This window comes from Phyllostomus hastatus, unplaced genomic scaffold (assembly GCF_019186645.2).
Source record: "Phyllostomus hastatus isolate PE091 unplaced genomic scaffold, TTU_PhHast_1.1 phas_contig_524, whole genome shotgun sequence".
Classification (NCBI taxonomy): Eukaryota; Metazoa; Chordata; class Mammalia; order Chiroptera; family Phyllostomidae; genus Phyllostomus; species Phyllostomus hastatus.
In genome coordinates, this window is record NW_025333900.1 from 4,631,061 (window position 1) to 4,654,197 (window position 23,137).

At 38.6% G+C, this 23,137-nt stretch overlaps 1 protein-coding gene across 1 annotated transcript in view; it reads right to left on the reverse strand.

Moving 5' to 3' along the window:
- Positions 1–21,225, reverse strand: part of DTNBP1 (dystrobrevin binding protein 1) — a 183,951-nt gene extending 162,726 nt beyond the window's left edge. Inside the window, exons 1-3 of the mRNA XM_045847207.1 lie at positions 21,005–21,225; positions 11,847–11,900; positions 2,101–2,151 (exon numbers count right to left, since the gene is read on the reverse strand). Of these exons, the coding sequence (XP_045703163.1) occupies positions 2,101–2,151; positions 11,847–11,900; positions 21,005–21,060 (161 nt within the window). The 5' untranslated portion in view covers positions 21,061–21,225. The remainder of the gene's footprint in view (positions 1–2,100; positions 2,152–11,846; positions 11,901–21,004) is intronic.
- Positions 21,226–23,137: the final 1,912 nt, after the last annotated feature.

Genomic DNA, 23,137 nt, shown 5'->3' on the forward strand with positions numbered 1-23,137 from the left:
TGTTAAAATGCTGTCATTAATACCCAAAGTGATCTACAATTTCAATGCAATCCCTATCAAACTTCCAATGACATTCTTTGTAGTAGAAAGAAATCCATTCAAAAATTCGTATGAAATCTCAAGAAACCCTAAATAACAAAAACAATCTTGAAAAAAAGAACAAAGTTGAAGGACGCACACTTCCTGATTTCAGAAATTACTACAAAGTTATAGTAATCAAATCAGGATGGTACTGGTATACAGATCAATAAAATGGAGAGCCCAGAAATAAATCCTCACATATACAGTCAAATAATTTTTGACAAGGGTACACAGACTATTCAATAAGGAAAGGACAGTCTTTTTAACAAATGGTGCTGGAAATGCTGGATATCCATGGCAAAAGAATGAAGCTGGACTCTCACTTAAAACTATATACAAAAATCAACTAAGAATGGATCAAAAGTACAAATATAAGAACTAAAACTATAAACCTCTTGGAGGAAAACATGAGGGAAAGATTAATGTCATTGTATTTGCCAGTGATTTCGTGGATATAATATCAAAGGCAGAGGCAACAACAACAAAAAAATTAAACAAATTAGACCATCCATCAAAATCAAAAACTTGTGTACCAAAGTACACAATCAACAGAGTAAAAAGGCAATTCACAGAAGGAGGAGGAGATTTGCAAATCATGTATCTGATAAAAGATCAATATCCAGAATATGTAAAGAACTCCTAAAACTCAACAATAGAAACAACCACCCTATCTAAAGATGGACAAAGGACTTGAATATACATTTTTCTAAAAATACACAAATGGCCAATAAGCACAGGAAAAGATGATCATCATCATCATCAATCATTAGGAAAACACAAATCAAAACCACAATGAGATACCACCTAACACCAATCATAATATCTACAAAGAAATAAATAAAAAAAACTGAAGAAATAAGTTTTGGTGAGGATGTGGAGAAAAGGGCACTGTTGTGCACTGCTATGGGAATGTAAAATGGTAACAGCTGTTATGTTAAATAGTGTAGTAGTTCTTTACAAAATTAAAAATAGAATTAACATATGATGCAGTAATTTCACTTCTGGTAAATACCCCAAAAAACTAAAAGCAGGTCTGGAGGAGTATTTGTGCACCCGTATTCACAGCAGCATTATTCACAATAGCCAAAGGTGGAGGCCACCCAAGTGGCCATTAAAGGATGAACGCACAGGAACAATATGGTATACAGTCAGGCGTCACTTAACAATGGAGATGTATTCTGAGAAATGTGTCACTGGCGATTCTGTCATCCTGCTAACAGGAGTGTACTTATGCACACCTCGATGTTATAGCTCACTGCACACCTAGACTATATGATATAGCCTATTCCTCCTAGGCTACACAAACCTGTACAGAATGTTACTATACTAATTACTGTAGGCAACTGTAATGCAATTGTGTTTGTGCATCTAAACATAGAAAAAGTACACTAAAAATATGGTATAAAAGATAAAAATGGTAGACCTGAACAGGGCACTTACTGTGTACAGAGCTTGCAGGACTGGAAATTGCTTTAGATGAGTGAGTGGGAAGGGAAGGGAAAGGAAGGGGACAAAGGGGAGTTGTTGTTTAATAGGCAGACTTTCAGTTTTGCAAGATAAAAAGAGTTTTGGAGATTGGGTGCACAACAGTGTGAATGTACTTAACACTATTGAATTGTACACTTAAAAATGGCTAAGATGGTAAATGTTATGTGTATTTTATCACAATTTTTATTATTAAAAAATACGATTTAGAGATCTGCTATTTAAAATGGTTTTTCTTTAACTCAATATTAGTTCTAAAGAGAAAAGACTTTCTTGTGACAAAGAAACTATGAGCATAATAAGTACCTGTAATAAAGTATTGACTAGTAAGTACAATACTGATCAATCTGCTCAAAGTCTTAATGGCCTTTGTACTAACCCATGAAAAGTAAAAGCCCCTCAGAGAAGTAAATGATTCCCAATGTTCAGATAAAATTTAGTTGTTTTAAGGTTTCTACCTGCCAAATTATAAAATATTTTTAGACAATAAAATAGTCAGAAGCATAATCTTCTTATTTAAATGAAAATACTTACCTGCTAAGTAGTTCTAGTCCAGCAGAGTATTTTGGCAAAGAGGAAACAGTCCTGCCAAAAGAAACATTTATTTTACATAGGAAAAAAAGTTACATACAAAGATTTTGACATTGTCAATTGTAATGTGAAATATTTAAAATGACAGCTTACCTAAACTTTTAGAAAAATGTATTGCTTTATTTGAAAGTTCACATACCATAATATCTCTATCAACCATCACTCTGCCCTCTAGATTATTTTCAGAACTAATAATATAATAAACACTTTAATGTAGAACAAAATAATAATTTTTATAAAAAAGTTCATGATTTCTATGTTTAAAGTGAAATTTGGTCATATGCTTTACTTTATTAAAAAATGACACCAGCTGGTGGCAAGATGGCAGTGGAGTAGGAGAGTTTATCTCACAGTGCCTCCCAGAACCAAGCTGAAAATAAAAATAAAGAGGGGAATATCCACCCAAAATAAACAACTGAGGTACTTAACCAAGGTAGGGACTCGAAAGGGGCTGGCACCAATTTTACAGGTGGTGGCTGAGGCACCCGCACAGCTGAGGGAGCTTCCCCCAGAGAGGAGTGAGGCTTGGACCTCAGACCCAGCTCCCAAGTATGAGCACCAGTGTTGGGATCACCCACCCATGAAGCACCCAGTGATGAAAGGCCATGGATTTCTTTTGCCTAACAGAGAAAGATGGATCCCACTGGAGAGAAAGCCACCTTTTTTTTTTCCTTTTTTCCCTTTCTTTTGTTATAAGGGGCTAACACACAGGATTCACATTCCTGGCCACTCACCTTTGGCTCAGGTAAAAGGAGGGCAGCACTGTCAACAGTGGGGCAAGGAGAATCAGGAGTGGGCAGGTGGGGGAGAGCCATAGGGGACCTGCTGCTGGGTTCCTGGTGCTGGGATATAACACCATACTGTAGCAGCCATTTTTCTTAAGAACAAGCCCCTCCCAGGGTAAAAACAATTACCCCATCCTGTGGAAAAACCCACTTGCCCCAGCCTCTGTAAGCCACTTAACCCAATTTGGGATTCCCCTTGCCACACCCTTTGAAATCCTGCTTGCCACAACCAGCATCTTTCTTACTTTCCCCCAACCTGCACCTTATCCCTTGCCATGAAGACAGCAACACAGACAGATTCACAGGTATTAGAGACTGGTTTTAGGGCACAGCCATTCCATAAACTCTCCCGGGAACCAGGCTGTTGCTTCTCCCTCACAGGAAAGCCTAGGAGCACCATCAGACCCAAATTCTTGGCTCTGGAGGCCCCACCTGCTACCTGATTAGGGGCTTCGCCCTGCAGAATTCAGAGAAATAATCTGGGACAGACTCAGATGTGTGAACACATCCACCATCTTCCCTGAAGTCTGAATGGCACCTTCCACAGCAGATCCAGGGGTCCTGCTCTCCCAATTTGACCAGAAGCCGTTTCAGAAACAGACAGGGCAGCAGCTACACTAACGGCAAGACAGCAGGCAGAGGCCAGTGGAAGAGGTAACTATGCTGCTTTCTGCGGTCAGTGGATCCAACCCTGTGCATAGTGCAGATAAACAGCCAGCAACACAGTGCAGTGAGGACCACCCTGGATGAGCCAAGCATGGAGGAGACAACCACAGAATGTGAATCGCTTTTAGCTCCAAACAGGCTGCCTAGAGCTACATGGGGAAAACATCTGACATCAGCTTACACTAGCTTCAGAAAACCAGAGGCGTAGTATCCAAAAGGAGAAACCAGCAGACAAGCACCAAACTCTGCTGGGACAAACACTACCTCAGTCTTTTTCATTATATGCCTTTTTTCTTTTGCATATGTTTTTAACATTTTTCTTCAAATTTTTCCTATTTTTTTCACTATTTTTTATTACAAATCTCATATTTTACTCTTTCCTTTTCTTACATCATTTTGTCTTCCTTATCCTCTTTCTTATTTTTGTTGTAAATATCTTTTCCCCTTCTTCTTCTTGTTTCTATTCATTACTCTTACTGTTTCTCCTCCCTCTATCCTCTAAAAATCACTTTTCTTTCCTTTAGTCATCTCATACTCATTTTTTCTTTCTTATAACATTCTTATTCTCTTTCCACCTTTATGCACCTCTATGACAGCACAGAAGACATCAGGAGTTGAAACTCTGTCAGCCAGCCAAAGGGGAAGACCCACAAATGCATGAGCCTTCAACAACCAAAACCCGAAAACAATAAAAGAGCTCACGTAAACTGCATAAAGGGCATCCCTAGCGCATCCAGCTCAGGGGATCTGGGAGATTGAACCACCGAGTTTCACAGGACTCCTACCACAGAAGGCCACCCCATGAAGTCAGGGAGTCAAACCAGATCAATTTAATACACAGAAACAAACAAAAAGAGTCACCCAAAATAGAGAAACAAAGAAACAACCCCCAACTGAAAGGAAGGGAGGTATCCCTAGAAAAGGAGCTAAGTGAAATTGAAGCAAGCAATTTAAAGACACAGAGGTTTAAAAAAATGGTTGTAAGGATGCTAAAGGAACTTAGTGAGAACTTGCAAGGAAATTATTAGAGTTACAAAGATCTTTGTGAGAACTACAACAGTGTGAAAAAGGACACAGAAACTATTATTAAGAACCAGGTGGGGAGCTTGCCACAAAGATGTAGACTTAGATAGTAGATACCCTTCACCTCCTCACACAACCAAAGGAGGGATAATAAACAATTTTAAAACAAAAATCAACCAGAACTGCCAGAAAACAGAATTGTATGGAAGTCAGACAACCAAGGAGTTAAAGAAGAAACATTCATCCAGACTGGTGGGAGGGGCAGACAGGCAGCCAGGGCAGAAAGAACCCGCAGCAAGGTTGCAGCTGGCATACTGGGTGGGCAAGGCAATGGCTGGCAGACTGGGTTGTCCTATATTCGTCTGTGGATAGACCAGAAGGACCTGGCGATAAACCAGCTGTTACTGGGGAGCGAGGCAAACCCACAACCCAGGGTTCCACGTGGGAAAAGAAAGCCTCAGAACCTCTTGTTATAAAAACCTGTGGGGATTGTGGTGGTGAGAAAAACTGCCAGTCTCACAAGAGAGTCCACTGGAGAAGTCCATGGTGTCTGAGAATGTACACAAACCCACCCACCTGGGAATCAGCACCAGAAAAACACAATTCACTTGTAGGTAGAGCAGGCAAGTGACTGAAAGTGAAGCGAGAGCTGAACAAGTAGCATTGTTCCCTCTCTGACCACTCTGCCACATATAGCACCACAATGCAGTGAAGTGAGTTGCTCTGACCTGGCAAATACCTAAGACTCTGCCCCTTACAATGTAACAAATGCGTCCAAAGAAATATGACCCAAATGAAAGAACAGAGCAAAACTCCAGAGAAAGAACTAAGTGACAAGGATATCGCCAACCTATCACATGCAGACTTCAAAACACTGGGAATCAGGATGCTCACAGAAAAGACTGAGTACAGATGCAAAGGAGAGGAAGAAGTGAAGGCTATGCAAAGTGAAATAAAGAAAAATATACAGGGAAGCAACAGTGAGGGGAAGGAAACCAAAACTTAAATCAACAATATGGAACAGAAGGAAGAAATAAACATTTAACTGGAACAGAATGAAGAAACAAGAATTCAAAAAAAAAGTGAGGAGAGGCTTAGGAACCTCTGGGTCAACTTTAAACATTGCGACATCTGAAGCATAGGGGTGCCAGAAGGAGACGAGAAAGAGCAAGAAATGGAAAACTTATTTGAAAAAATACTGAAAGAAAACTTCCCCAATCTGGTGAAGGTAATACACATACAAGTCCAGGAAGCCCAGAGAGTCCCAAAGAAGCTGGACCCAAGGAAGCACACACCAAGGCTCATCATAATTAAATTACCCAAAATTAAAGATAAGGACAGAATCTTAAAAGCAGCAAGAGAAAAGGAGACAGTTACCTACAAAGGAGTCCCCATAAGACTATCAACTGATTTCTCAAAAGAAACCTTACAGGTAAGAAGGGGCTGGAAAGAAGTATTCAAAGTCATGAAAAGCAAGGATCTACATCCAAGATGACTCTATCCAGCAAAGCTATCATTTAAAATGTAAGGGCGGATAAAATGCTTCCCAGAGAAGGTCAAGTTAAAGCAGTTCATCATCACCAAGCCCTTATTATATGAAATGTTAAAGGGACTTATCTAAGAAAAAGAAGATCAAAACTATGAATAGTAAAGTGACAACAAACTATCAAAAACTGAACCTAAAAAAAACACAAAAATAAAAACAAACTAAGCAAACAACTAGAACAGGAACAGAATCACAGAAATGGAGATCCCATGGAGAGTTATCAGCAGAGAGGGAGATGGGGAAGAATGGGAGAAAAGGTACAGGGAACAAGAAGCATAACTGGTAGGTACAAAATAGACAAGGGGAGGTTAAGAATAGTACAGGAAACAGAGAAGCCAAAAATCTTATATGTACAACACACGGATATGAACTAATGACAAAGGGGAATGCTGGAGGGAATGGGGAGTACCAGGTGGAGGGGGATGAAGTGAAGAAACAAATGGGACAATAGCAATAGCATAATCAGTAAAATATACCAAAAGAAAAAGAACCAGGTAAAAATGAAGAATGCAACATCCGAAATGAAGAATACACTAGGACTAGGAATACAGGTTAGAAGAAACAGAGGAAAAAAGGTAGAAAAAAAAACACTCAGAGCAACAAAACAAAAAAATTATTCAAAAAGAACTAGGACAGTTTAAGAGAGCTTTGAGACAATATAAAATATGACAATATTTGCACCATGGAGACACCAGAAGGAAAAAAGAGAGAGCAAGGAACAGAAAACCTATTGAAAAATAATGAAAAAACCTCCCCTACATTGGTGAAGAAAAAAGTTCAGGAAGCACAGAGAGTCCCAAGCAAGAGGAACCCAAAGAGGCCCACTCCAAGACATATCACAATTTAAAGAGCAAAATTTAAAGCCAAAGAGAGAATCTTAAAGGCAGCAAGGGAGAAATAGGTAGTAACATCCAAGGAAGCTTCAATAAGGCTATCAGCTGTTTTCTCAGCAGAAACACTAGCCAGAAGAGACTAGCACAAAATATACCAACTAATGAAAAGCAAGGACCTGAAACCCAGACTACTTTATCCAGCAAGGCTCTCATTTAAAATGGAAGGCAAAATAAAGCACTTGCCACATTAAAGAAAAAGGCTAAGAGTACATCTCCACTACACTAGCATTGGAAGAGATGCTAAAGAAACTGCTTTAAGAAGACATGGAGAGAGAGAGGAACACAGGTAGGAAGGGATAAAATGGCAACCAATCAATGGCAATGAATCAATGGCAACCTATCAATATTCACCTTAAATGTAAACGGATTAAATGCTCCCATCAAAAGACACAGAGTAGCTGAATGGGTAATAAAACACAACTTACATATATGCTGTCTACAAGAGATCCACCTCAGAACAAAAGATTTACACAGGCTGAAAGTGAAGAGATGGAAAGAAATATTCCGTGCAAAGGCACATGAAAAATGGCTGGGGTAGCAATACTTATATCAGACAAAATAGACTTAAAAAATGCCATAACAAAAGACAAAGAAGGTTACTACATAATGCTTAAGAAAGTAGTCCAACAAAAGGATATAACCCCCGTAAACATATATGCACCTAACATAGGAGCACCTACATTATAAAGAAAATCTTGGAGGACTTTAAGAAAGAGGTTGACAGCAATACACAGTCATTGTAGGGGATTTTAACATCATACTGCCAACAATGGATAACTCTTCCAAACAAAAAATCAAGGATATTGGGGCATTAAATGACACTCTAGAACAAATGGACTTAATTGACATTTACAGAACATTTCACCCCAAAGAAGGAAAATAAACACTCTTTTTAAACCCACCCAGATCATTTTCAAAGAGAGACCACATGGTAGGACACAAAACAAACCTTAACAAATTCAAGGAAACTGAAATCATATCAAGCATTTTCTTGGATCATAATGGCTTGAAACTAGGAACCAACCTCAATGAAAAAACTCAAAAACATTCAAATACACAACGGGTGAACAAGTTATTAAACAATGAATGGGTTAACACTGAGATCAAGGAAGGAATAAAAAAGGATCTGGAAACAAATGAAAATGAACTCACAACAATCCAAAACCTATGGGACACAGTGAAGGCAGTCCTGAGAGGGAAATTCATAGCAACACAGGCCTACCTGAAGAAGATAGAAAAATCTCAAATAAACAACCTAACCCTACATCTAAAAGAACTAGAAAAACAACAATAAACAAAGCCCCAGTGAGTAGAAGAAAGGAAATAATCAAGATTGGAGAAGAATTAAATGACACGGAGACGAAAAGAACAATTCAAAATATCAATGAATCCAGGAGCTGGTTCTTTGAAAAGATAAACGAAAATAGACAAACCCTTAACCAGACTCATCAAGAAAAGGACCAAAATAAATAAAATCAGAAATGAAAGAAAAGAACAACTGATACCACAGAAATACAAAGGATTGTAAGAAATTACTATAAACAACTATATGCCAAGAAATTGAACCTAGGTGAAATGGATAATTTGTATTTCTAGAAAAATACAACATTCCAAAACTGAATCAGGTTGAAGTAGAAAACTGAATACACCAATAACATCTAATGAAACTGAAGCAATAATAAAAAAATCTCCTGACACACAAAAGCCCTGGACCAGATGGCTTCACAGGCAAATTTTACCAAACACTCCAAGAAGAACTAACACCTCTCCTTCTCGTACTATTCCAAAATTTAAGAAGAGGGAAGACTCCCAAACTCTTTTTATGAGACCAGTATTATCCTAATTCCAAAACCAGGTAAAAACTCAACAAAGAAAATTACAGGCCAGTATTTCTCATAAACATAGATGCTAAAATCCTCAACAAAATATTAGCAAACCAGGTCCAGCAATACATTAAAAAGATCATACACCATAACCAAGTGAGATTTATTCCATGGATGCAAGGATGGCACAATATTCGCAAATCAATAAACATAATATATTACAGAAACAAAATGGAAAACAAAAATTACATCAGCTTATCAATAGATGTTGAAAAAGCATTTGATAAAATCTAGCACCCATTTATGATAAACACACTCTGCAAAGTGGGAATAGAAGGAACATACCTGAACATAATTGGGTCATATATGAAAAATCTACTGTCAACGTCACACTCAATGGGCAAAAACTAGACGTGTTTCCATTAAGATCAGGAACAAGACAAGGGTGTCCACTTTCATGCTTTTATTCAACATAGTACTAGAAACAAAAAGATTCCAGTTCTAGCCACAGCAATCAGACAAGAAGAAATAAAAGGCATCCAAACTGAAAAGGAATAAGTAAAACAGTCATTATTCACAAGTGACACAATAGAGGACATAGAAAACCCTACACACTACACAAAAAACAATTTGATTTAATTAGGAAATTCGGTACAGTATCGGAATACAAAGTCAATACTCAGAAATTGATGGCATTTTTGTACACCAATAATGAACTATTAAAAAGAGAAACCAAGGGGGAAAATCCCACGTACTACAGTAACAACAACAACAAAAAAATAAAATACCTAGGAATAAATTTAAACAGAGGTAAAAGACCTATACTTGAAAAACTATAGAACACTGAAGAGAGAAACTGAGAAAGATGTAAGTAAATGGAAACTTATGCCCTGTTCTTGGATGGAAGAATTAACATAATTAAAATGTGCATACCGCCCTAAGTAATCTATAGATTCAACACAATTCCTATTAAAATGTCAATGGCATATTTCATACAACAAATATTCCAAAAATTTACATGGGACCAAAAAAAATTAAAAACCCTGAATAGCCTGAGCAATCTTCAGAAAGAACAAAGTTGGAGGGATTACAATACCTGATATCAAACTATACTACAAGGCCACAGTAATCAAAACAGTCTGGTACTGGCATAAGAACAGACACATTGATCAATGGAACAGAATAGAGAGCACAGAAATAAACCCAAGTCTCTGTGGTCAATTAATATTTGACAAAGGGGGCACAAGCATACAATGGTATAAAAATAGCCTCTTCAACAAATGGTGTTGGGAGAACTGGACTGGTCCATGCAAAAAAATGAAACTAGACCACCAGCTTACATCATACACCACAATAAATACAAAATGGCTAAAAGATTTATAAAATATAAGCTATGATACCATAAAAATCCTAGCAGAACACATAGGAAGTAAAATTTCAGATATCCCGCATAGTGATATTTTTGCTGATACGTCTCCTAGGGCAAGGGAAGTTAAGGGAAAAATAAACAAATGGAACTACATCAAATCAAAAAGCTTCTGCATGGCTAAAGTAACCATCATCAAAATAAAAGGGAACTAACTTCATGGGAGAATATATTTGCCAATGATACATCGAACAAAGGTTTAATCTCCAAAATATATAAAAATCTCATACAACTCAACACCAGGAAGACAAACAATCCAATTAAAAAATGGGCAAAGGACCTGAATAGACACTTCTCCGAGGACATGCAAATGGACCATAGGCATGTGAAAAATTGCTCACCATCACTAGCCATCAGAGAGCTGGAAATTAAAACTACAATGAGATATGATTTCACACCTGCCAAAATGGCTATAATTAATAAATCCACAAACAATTGCTGCTGGGGATGTAGAGAAAAGGGAACTCTATTCTAGTGCACTGCTGGTGGGAATGCAGACTGGTGCAGCCACTATGGAAAACAGTATGGAATTTCCTCAAAAAATTAAAAATGGAGCTGCCTTTTGACCCAGTGATTCCACTGCTAGAACTATACCCTAAGAATCCCAAAACACCAATTCAAAAGAATTTGTGTACCTCTATGTTCATAGCACTGATATTCACAATAGTCAAAAGTTGGAAACAGCCTAAGTGCCCATCAGTAGATGAGTGGATTAAAAAACTTCAGTACCCTTACATAATGGAATACTACACAGCAGAAAAAAGAAGGATCCTACCTTTTGTGTCAGCATGGATGGACCTGGAGAGTATTATGCTAAGTGAAATAAGCCAGTCAGCAAAAGACAAATACATGATCTCACTTATAAGAGGAATCTAATGAACAAAACAAAACAATTAGCAAGAGAGCCAGAGGTATAGAACATGGAACAGACTGATAAGAGGTGAGGAGGGAACTGGGGACTCTTTGAAAGAGGGTGAAGGGATTAGTCAAAGAACATATATGAAGGACCCATGGAAATGGACAACAGTTTGAGTATACACTATAGAAGTGGGAGGGGGTTGGGCGGAGGGGGCCAAGGGGATAAAAATTGGGACAACTGTAACAGCATAAACAATGAAACATTATTTTAAAACAATGACAGCAGAGTTTTCATACAAAACAGGTAGCAGCGCTAATGAAGTTTGCTTGTCAAATATGTTCCATTACTAATTTGCTTCTTAATAATGCAGGATTTTTAATTTGCTTTTTCTTAGTGTACAAATAAAAGTGATTAATTGTGATTGAACAACAACCACTAATTGTCAGAGTGAAACAATTACACTTTTTTACATCATTTTTTCAACCATTTTACAATTTTATCAAAAATTTTTCCAGTGTTACAAAATTTGGAAAGAATCAATAAATTGTTTTGTAATTAGATACACTCAAGAGATCTAAAACCCACTGAAGTAACTATACTATTATGACTACAACCAAAAGCTGGATGAAATTTAAGTCACAATAAATTAAATCTTTTCCCACGCTTACCTTGGTTTGCTCTTTACTTTAGCTTCTCTTGACTTGTCACTTAAAGTCTTCAACCTATAATTCAACAAGTATAAAATATTCTTAGAGCTCAAGAAAATATTCAACAGTAAATTTCACAGCCGTTCATATTTGGGTCAGATGAGCTAAATTTTTTTAGCAAGAATTAAGCATTTCTACAGAAAAATTATTTGTAAAAAATATAGTGTTTACTATTTGTTAGCTCTCCCAAATAAAAAATCTGTAGCAAACATTATAAGTAGTACATAGTAAAAACAAGCAGTCTTACTCTTTACTGTATGTGAAATACTACAAATGGAAACTTTGTAGCAAAACTTTCTATAATTTTTCTTGTCCCAAATTCTTTTTTTTTAGAAACAATTCCTAAATACAATCAGACTAGTGAATTTGGCAGGTTTAACAAAGCTAAGCAAGCAACATATTTTATTAAGTAAATACTATGCCAGATACTCAAATCTGTAAGTACCAACATTTGGTGAAATTTTAGCTACTTATAAAAAGTTTTTTAAAATGTATTACAAACTTTTCTCATTAAAGAGGATGTGGTATAGTCTAACATTTTCATAATCTCCAGGTCATAATTTATGACTACCACTGACTGCATTTTTGTGGCAAAATAGTACTATCCTCACATGTTTCCAAGCTAGGAATGCCTCTTCATTTTCCAGCTTGATACCAATCTACACCAGTTTTTTTAGCTTGTTTGGGAATCCTGCATCTATTTTTTTCAAATTTAAATTTTCCATTTCCACCACTGGCCATCTCTTTATCAGCTATCACTTACTGCTTCTTCGAGCTACTTATCTATACAGCTTCTTTCCCTTCTATTTGGTTTTTTAAAGCAAGTAGAAAGGGAAAAGATATAAATGGAAAATACATGCTAGAAAACATAAATGGGCCAGAATGGATACATATAATGAAATACCTTTCTATATATAAAATATTAAGTTCATAAAGTTTGTATAATTTATTTCGCTTCAGTGGTCCACTCTTACCTTCTTTTGGCTGTGGACTTTGTACTATATAATTGACGTTGCCAAAAAGTAAGTGGTAGATTATGATATAATCTCATATGAGATATTGCTGTATGTGCTCTTTTTGATCACTTCAACAAATGTTCATTTGTAAATAAAGTCTGAAGCATAAGCCATGGTACTACTGACAGCCCCTAACAGCCTTTGTAAGAACAGAAATAAGTGCTTCTTCCTCAAGACACCTTACTGCCATCATCCAGAAACTGCACTCATCCACAAGGCGACTCTCATACGAATGTACCAACCCTGTGTTGTACAGTGTATGATCTGCCCAACTATTCATGCAAACCTTGACACGGGGTTCCATCTTTTTTGTCAGTAATGCCTGGCTAAACACCAGAAGGGAACTTCTGATCAAATGACTTCAGCCAATCGGAATGCCAATTTCATACAAAGATTTTTATGTCACTCAATGTACTTTTTCAAAAATTAAAATATTGATGAGACTGATAGCTCTACAATGTTAAAAAGACTACATAATCCCTTTGATACAAATTAATTTGTATATTTCTCCAGATGAGTCTAAGAAATTGTATTAAAGAAGTCTAGCCTGTCCTGGAGAAACAAGTAAATCTGGTTTAAAGTAGATTAGGCAACAACAAGAGAAAGGTATTTTGATAGCTATGTTCTACCATTTCTACTCCGAAGTTTGAGAAAAGAACTTAGTTTTGACATCTGACATAGGATTAACCTAGACAGTCTACACAACAGTGTATTACACTCAAAATTATTTTAGTATTATTTTTAGTGATTCAGGAAAGTTGTGTATGGTTAGCTGTTACAAGGATATTGAAAGGGAACTGCGAAGATCCTCTTTTGGCCACTCTTATGTGATCTCACATACACTTAGGTTGGTATTTCAAATATTTATTTCTAAAATAACTTTTAGCACTAAGTCAGAGAACGACAAATACCTCATGATTTCACTTACATGTGGAATTAAAAAGGTAAAAACAAAGAAACAAACTGAAACAAAAACAGAGGAATAAAGAACTGATGGTTGCCAGAGGGGAAGGGGATGGGTGAAGAAAGTGAAAGGGAATATAGTTAATAACAGTGTGATAACTTTACACGGTTGATTACTAGACAGATAAATACTAAACTTAAGTGTGGTGAGCACATCATCAGATTCGTAGATGACAAATCACTATGCTGTATACCTGAAACTAAAACTATTGTATAACATTTATACTCTAATAAAAAAAGTAATAAAGTAGTGTCAGTCTGTTGGGTAAAACATAAGAATGTGGTGGGAAAAGTTAAGCAGACTGGCTACTTTGGCAGTACAAAATAAAATATCTCTAGCTACCTATACACCTATATCTATAATAAAAGAGAGGAGAAAACAAACCACAAGTGTGAATACTGCATGAAGAAATGAGAAATAATCATCACTGCCATTGCTATTTCTTTCACTTTTGGTCATATTAAACTCAAATCATTTCCTATAAACTGAGCATGGTGTTATTTAATCAATCAAAGTAATTCATACTGAATGTCACATCTTTTCTTCACTTGTACTTGTATAAATTGCTTATATTGCATTATTACTCAATTTGTTGCATAATGTTAACCATTAGTCCCAGTCATGTTAATGTTCTAGATATCTTTAAAAGTGCAGAACTTTGGATTATTATGTAATGTTAGGAATCAATAAAAATCACCCTAAAAAATAAAATAAACTTTTTAATTTCTCATTTGTAATATATCAACTTTAGGATTCTCCTCCTTTCCCCCCACCCACCCCTCAAAAGAAAACAAATTAGTTTGGGAGTAACAGAGAAAGAGGGAATATTACACGGAGCTCAAAATAAAATTGTTGAAGGAATCAATGAGAGCTTCCCCATGTGCTTCCTTAACAGCTATCTGCTTTAAAAATTGGTCTTTAACTAAACGTATGTGTAGAACTTATCTGATCTGGATTTGAACAAATCAACTGTAAAAAGACTTTCTAAGAACCAGGAACTCTGACTATGGACTGGATAACTGATAGTGTCAAAGAATTAGTGTTCATTTTATTAGGTATGATAACTGGCATTACATTTATGTCATATCTGTATTTTTTTAGAGATGCAAACTGATGTGTGAGAGATAATAAAAGACAAGCCTGAGATTTACTTTACAAATAAGGGGAGAGACAAAGCAACTGTGGCAATAGTTGACAATTGCTGAATCTGAATAATGGAGATGGGGGGTCACTGTGTTATTTTGTTTTTGCGTATGTTTGAAACTTCATAAAAATTTTTTTAAACCAAAACAGTCTTTTAGATATTCTTTTTTCTCATTACATCTTTTGCATATAAATTGGCAATGTGTCAAAATTCAGAATAGAAACTGTTAGAGAAAACAAAGTTATCTAGAAGGAAATGAGAAACAGTCAATAAAATTCAGGAGAGAAAAAAAGGTTGAAATGATTCTTATTTTAAGTTGAAAAATATATGAGGTCAGATATATTTAACAAGTGACAAAAAAGCAAAAGGATTCTAAAATACATTCTACAGCAAGAATTCAACTTAAAATAGCTTAATATTTTTGTTTTGGCATAACTCTAGTTAAGTTTCTTACAGTGGCCCTATGCTGGAAATAACCCACCAATAAAGTCTATCTAATCTACCACAGTCTTACGACACACTGAGAAGGAAATACTGATCTGGGTGTAAATACCCCAGCTTCCTCAAACATAAAATGGTAGTATTATACTGACCATAATGATTTGCCACAAGAATTAAATAAAATTCCAAATATGATTTTTGTAGCATTCTGTAAACTATAGAGCTAATTCAAATAAAAAGTATCACCATCAAGAAAGGTAAGAAGCTACTAACATTACAGGGCCAGCATGAAAGAAAGAGGAGGTCCCCCCACGCACCAGTTCCTATACAAGGCTTCTTCACTGTTCCGAAACTTCCTATTACCATATACCCCTAGGAAGATGTAAGTGCCGCTGTGTGAGGATATTAATATACAGACTTAAGTGAGCCACCTGACAGTTATTTTCTACCAAAAGCAACTAATGCACCTTTTTGAGTTCAAAGCACTAAACCTCAAATTCATCAGAGCATCACAGCACTTCAATAATTTATTTTTAGACTGTCCTAAAGACTCAACCTTAATTTGACACCAGCACATTTATTTCTTCAAGCTTTGTGGAAAATACTAACATGGAGGCATCTTACTAAGAAATGGAGGTGATGAGCAAAACTGCTTAGACAAAAAAAAATTTAAAAAGGAGATAAACAGAATGATAGGGAGAGCACTACAATGACTGAAGAACAGAAAATGTGTTTTCTCTGCTGATTCAATGTCATGGGGTGACCCTGATGGCAATCTATTTATTTGCACCTCAATTTCCTACTCATCTAACTTCATCAGCTATTATAAAAGATAAGGATGATTGCTTTTGAAACACCACAAAATATATTAGTTAGCATATTTTGTCATCTAGGTTCAATTCCTCCCACCATGTTCATGTCTCCACTACTCTGACTTTAAATTCTCTTTATGAGTACAAATCCAATCTACTGTATTTTCCCATTAATGTTCAATTTTTTTTTCTAAAAACACATCAGGGAAACACAAAAGCATCAATCACACTTAAAAGTACACATGACCCCTTAATCTCTGAACCCTGAGGGATTCACACAAAAGCTGGCACAGATTCAGGAAAGGGAGAGAAATTCAGACTACATCCTAATTAATCCCAAATACACCATTTGAATTCTGACCTCTCTGCTGAGTGTTTCTTAAATTTTTAACTAACTTTTGGAGGTCAAGCTGTTAAATTAATGCATAACAAATTTACTGTCAACTGCTCCTTCTCTCTTAAAACTATTCTTAAATTCTTTCATGCTGGTAAATGACATCATTTAAGAAACTCCAAAATTACCATCCCCACTTTCCCCACCATTTTCACTTCCTGCCTCTCACTGTTTACAAATCTGACAGGAGCTTGTCAGGTCCATTCCTTCTTTACATTCCTACGAGTCCTGCGTTACCCCCCTCTCACCTGACCTTCAATGACATCCTCCTCAATGATCTCCCTGTTCCTCATACCTAGCCCTCCATCACACTGCCTCCCAAATTATCCTTTCAGAAATCTAGACAGGCTCATGTTGCTCCACTTCACAAAAGCCTTCAAAAGATTCAGTCAACCTAAAAATAAGCCAGGACCATCCTATATAAAGCAATCACCCCATTCTCAATCCCCCTTAACCTGTTTTATTTTTAGTAACAGTACATATGACCTTCTAGATACTTGTCTCCTGCCACTAGAAGGAGAGCAGGGATGTTATTTGCTGTCTAGTGTGTTCTCTGCTATATCCCTAGCTCCTAGAATAGTACCTGTCACAGAGAAAGTGGTCAATTAATATTTGCTAAATGTATTATTAACTTAGCAAAGCATTAAAAATCTTCTATTATCAGTCACTAAACTTTCTTTCCAGCTTTACCTTCCACCTCTGAAAGACCCTTAACTAAATGTATCACAATCCCTCTTTATGCAACAAGGCTCAGTTTAGAAGACACCTCCTCCTTGAAGCCTTCTGCAAATGCACCTGACTTAATGACTCTTTCCTGTGGGCTCACATACCACATCTCTTGTACCTTTAATATTCAGTTCCCTCTCCTTTGCTTTGTAACACCACAAGTCTAGGGCACACAGAGGGCAGAAACCTTTTACAGACAGAGGGCAGAAACCTTTTAGTCAATTTTGCAGGCCCAAGATGTAGCTCAATATAGAGACACTGCTTAACAAAGGCTGTGTAAAACTGAGCATGTGACCTCTTCAATCTTTTTTTTTAATAAAATGAAAAAAGCATCTATGAGACAGGACAGTTTGGGTGCCTATTCTAGTGTCTGGCACTTGGTAGGAACTCAGTAACTATCTACTAGATCAAGTTGAACATTGAGTAGCTTTCTGCTTATTAAAAAGGTGAATAGTTCTGGAAGAGTCAACATTTCAGGCAAAACCTCACCATTTTACCACACTGCAAATTAGACTAATAGATCCTCTCCTTTGAGCAGGTTTTGATACTATAGGAGGGGAAGAGAGAATGAGCATACTGGGTAGAGGTCTTGGCAGAGGGGGCTTTGAGAGGTGAACACCCACTGTCTTGGTTGCAACTAGTAATATCACATTCTCCATCCCTAGCCACAAGAACCCACAGCATTATAAACAGGAAATGTCAGCCGGTGCCAGGCAGCTGTAAACGTAAATAAATCTGATTTTCAGTTTCCTGAAGGGTTTGTCATGCCTGAATACTTCAATCCTAAGGCCTTTGGTGTTTACTCCAAAGGTAAAAATTGAAGCCCAGGGTGGATGTGAAGTATGTACTTCAGTGTAGCTATCTAAAAGTTTCCCTCAGAGCTTCAGCCAGTCCTTTAAAAGCAGGTGTTCTACATGCACTCTCCAAAAGACTCCACGAGTTCTGAGTGGGTTAAATCTAATCAGGACTCAAGTGAGGGGAAGAGTGAGGCCCACAACCAATCCCCTCAATCCTGTGGCCTTTGGGCCAGTTACGCACCCACTTATGTCAGAAAAGGACATAACTTCTAGGTTTATCTCAATTTTGACATAGTTATTATGAATAAAAGTTACAAAAAAGGCCATGAGTCCATGGAGAGCCTACAGTCCTCCACAGGCCACCAGCAATCTCTACACTGTCCTTAACCAATGATCTTTACAAGAATTCTTAGTTTGAATGGAAGGCAGAAATTCATGGTATTCGTAGAATAAGGTTTAATCACTAATGTGACATTCTCCTGTGAGAACAATAAAGAATAATCTTATTTTACTTAAACAAGAAAATTTTCCTACAGTTAGGCTCAAGTTGTATAAATTTTCAAAAACTGAAAATGAGCACCAACATGAGGATGTTCTGTGACAGTGAAGCAATGCTGGCCACACTGCAACAGCTCAGAAAAGGACAAGACCTTCCACTTCTAACGGACTGATTCCTGGGTCCAACTTGAACAGTTGAAGTTTCCAATTATTTGAGCTGCTCTGGCTTCTACAGGCATCACCACCAAGTGTTCTAAAAGAATGCCAGTTCCAGTGTGATAATTTGGGGAAGTGAGAGCCATGTCACTTTTATCTTTGAATCCCTTAGTGTCTTCACACAATATACATGTGCTGTGTTTAAGCTCATCTTTTCTCAGCAAGGCAAAATATTCAATTGCATAAAATAGGTTAATCTCAAGCTATATATGTGTTTATTAAATAAATTAAGTGGGTTTTTTTCTTAGTAAGAATTGCATAGGAATTTGAGAACCTGACAAAAGTGAACAGAGTTTAAAGTTTCTAGTCAACCAGAAGACAGCTATCACTTGGAAATGACTTATTTCCCTGCCAGGTAACAGGCACACATTGGCAGTCCAGTGGTTTGTCAGCTGAGAGTGACCTGTGTAAGGAGAAAGCCAACAAGGGACCTAAATGGAATGAAAGCCCTCTCAGGATGTCTAATCCCAAACTAACCCCACTCTATGGCATCTTTCATGAAGTCACTTTCCATACAGTTCTAATCAGATCCCCTCAACCCTCTCCCTAAAGTCAGGTTATCCAGCCCTCCCAGGATGGTTTTGGTCCAGAATCCATATTCCTAGCTAAGTTTAACTTTCTAAGCAAAGGTCAGGTGTGAGAATGGGTTCTGAGGCAACCAACCCACCACCCGGAAAGTTACAGTATCTACCAGAAGATGGACTGTTATTCTATCAAGGAATTCCTTGAAGTAATGCTAACAGGGCTGTACTATGCTCATGTTACAAGTAGATCATTCCAGCATCACACCAAAATTTTTCAATGTAACAATTTACACTACGAAAAGAAGTTACTATTTAAAGGGGGGGGATGCAAACACACCATCGATAAATGACTCCTAGAGGATCTATAATTAATGTTATTAAGAATACCAAAACGACCAAAGAAGCTTTATAGGTAAGTGCTCAGCAATTTGCCAGGTTTTTACTACTCAGCACCCAAATGGTAAACAATATAAACATTTTTGTTCAATAAGATAAAATTTTAACTAACATCTTTCTGATGAGAAATTTAATACAGCATTTTCAAGATGCCCTCATATTTACAGCATTCTCCAAAGGATCGGTGAGCCAAAGATGACCAATCTTTTATAAAGGACACAGAGTAACAACAATAGTGACATAGATCTTACATGTTAATTCATAAATCCCCACAATAACTCCACTGTATGGTCGTGGAAACTGAGGCAATTCAAGTAACTTGCACAAGTTTGCTTAAGTGGTAGATGAAAACCTGTGGTTCACAGACTTAGCCACACACTGAAAATCACCGGCGGGGTGTGGGGTGTAGAGTGAGTGGTCTTTAAAACTCCATTCCCGGTCTAATTTAATTGGTATGAGCTGCGACCCAGGCATCACGATTGTTGAAGGTGCCCAGGTGATTCTACGCAAAGTTTGAGAAGCGCTTGATTTTTGCTCTTAACCATTAGGCGTTGATAGTATTGCTATAGTTCTGTTGTTTATCTTGCCCTCGGGTTTCTACACTGCGGCGCTAAAATCGGGACAAAGGTAGAGAGAGAAAGCAAAAGGGGAAGAGGCAACAAGATTTGTCCAGGGTTAACGGCGCAAGCTGAGGCTGGACGCAGACTGCTCGGCCGTGACCGGAAAGGCTGTGGGGCCAGTGACGAGGGGAAGGGGCGGCGGTCCCACTCCCGGTGGGGCCCGCGAGGGCAAGTGTCCCGCAGGAGTTCGAGAGCGCAGAGAGGGCGCGGGGTCACAGTCTCGGGGGGAGGGGAGGGGGCACGCTCCCTCTCACGTTACGCCCCTCCTCCGGCCCGCGGACGCCGCCGGCAAGGGGGTACAGCCTCCGGGCCGCTTCAGACCACCCCAGCCCCTGGGGCGCGAGTCAAAGCCAGTCGGTTGAGACCTAAGTTACTTGGTGCCGCCAGGCCAACGCCGAAAAGTTCGTTACTTTCCTCCGCGAGGCGGGTGTGGGAAGCGCGGGAGAGGACTAGACCTGGCTGAGGGAGGGGAGGGAGGCGGTGTCCTGAGCAGTTGCCCAGCTCCTCCGCCCGGCCCGAGCGCCCGCCCCGCCTCCCTTCGCGCTCCTTTCGGTCCCCACCGTATACCCACCCGGAGGTGAAATCCTGCTGCACGCTCAGCAGCCGCTCACGCAGGGTCTCCAGCATCGCCGCCACGGTGTCTCCTCCCGTCAGTTCACGGACCTCCGCCGCTGCCTCGGCTCCGCGCACCTGTCACCCAAGAGCTCCACACTCCTGCCGACCGCCCCGCCCCCGGCCCGGCCAAGGTCCCCGCGCCGCTGCCCCTTCCTTGTTTCGTCCGGGCTCTCGCGTTCTCGCCCCGCCCCAACCCGGCCGCGCAGCCGCAGTCGGCAGCGCCCGCTAGGACTGCGGATAAGGGGCGTCTCTTCCCTCCCCGCTGAAGCTAGAAGCTCGTTGCAGTTCTATAGCCCCATCTGGGCTAGCTCGTTTTTCATTTTAGAATGGAAGTGGTACCGAGATAGATTGTTTTAAGTCGAGGGCTCCTTTGAGTGCAACGCTGGTTTTTATGGTTTGGAGGAGAGAGCTAGATAAATCCTTGCAAAGGGTACGCCTCCTTGTAGGAAATTGTTTCCTGAGCTCTGGGTCAAAGGTCTTATTCCAAAGGCTTTGACCTTGGATGAGATAGTTCATCATCAGAGCCTCAGTTTCTTCATTCATAAAGTGGCAGTAAGAATCAACTGTTTCTACATCCTTACTTTCCATTCTCTCTGCAGCCTACCCCATCAGGCTTTTGTGCATTTCACACCAAAGGAGGTTGCCTTGTCTGGCCACTAGTGACCACCATGTGCCCATACCATTTGCTACTTATCTGCCCCGATTTCTTTGGTTGACTGTGCAGTGGCTTTCACCGCAGTTCCTTGCCCTATTTTTAAGACTCATCCTCTCTTGACATCAAGAACACCATACTTCCACTCTTCCTTCATCTCTACTCCTATTTCAGCAGCTGCTCCAAAGGCTCCATTTCCAGCCTGCTGCTCATCTCCACCTATGCTCTCTGCCTGGATTATTCTGTAATTTATACCAATGCATGGGTGACACCCAAATCTCCATCTTCACCCCTGTCCTCCCTCCCCTCCTTCAATTCATACCAGTTGTTTACTCATGTATCCAATAGGCATCTCAAACCCAACATACCCAGGATTGAAAATTTGATTGCATACTCACCTCCTACACTGCACATCCCCCAGTCTTTTCCATTTTGGTAAACACCACCACTATGTTCAACTTTAGCCACTTGAAGTCACCCCTACTTCCTCTCCTTTCCTCATCCTCTGTATTAATCCATCAAGTCTAATCAACTTTATTTCTGAAGTAATGCTGGAACCATTTTCCCTTTCTCCATCTTCACTATCATCATGGTAGTCCAAGGCACCACCATCTTTCACCAGGAACATTGACAGCTCCCTTGATTCTACTCTTTTGCCACCCACACACCTGTAATCCACCTTTGACACAGCGGCGAAATAAAATGATTTAAAAGATTAATCAGGTCATGTTGCTATCCTCCTTAAAATCCTTCAGCTGCTTTCTGTGTGCTTAGCATAAAATTCAAACTCCTTATTTGACTTACAAATCCCTAAAATTTGAACTTTTCCTGATATTCTGTCCAAAGCAAGTACTCTTCACCTATTGGGTCCTTGATGTTTAAACCACACTAACCTTGTGTGTGCGGGTGTGTGTTCCTTGCAAATTCCAGGTTCATTTTTATTTTGAGACATTTTCACAAGCTTTTCTCCAAACTGTCTCATGGCTGGTTTGTTTACAGCATTCAGGTCTGAGTTTAAATACCATCTCCCTAGATAGTCTTCCCTGACCATGCAAGTTACCCACCCAATCACTTCCTATCACATACCCTGTTTCTTAACTTAGTATACACCACTATCTGATAACTTATTTAATAGTTGTTTAATTTTTAAAGTTATTTGTTTATTCACACATTTATTTTAAATGCAGTGTTAGGACGAGGGTAAGGCAGGTTAAGGCATTCATCTCAGTGGCAAAATCTGTGAAGGACAAAATATCAAAATTTTAAGTAAAGACGGGATTTGACAGGACTAGAACTAGATGAGGTGAGGAAGGTAGGCTGCACAAGTACAGACACTAGGGTAAACGGCGCCGTCTGTCAAGATTTAACTCTGTTTTATTGAACTCTGTGTCCCCAGCACCTAAAACAGTGAATGGTGTATAGTAGAAACTTACATAC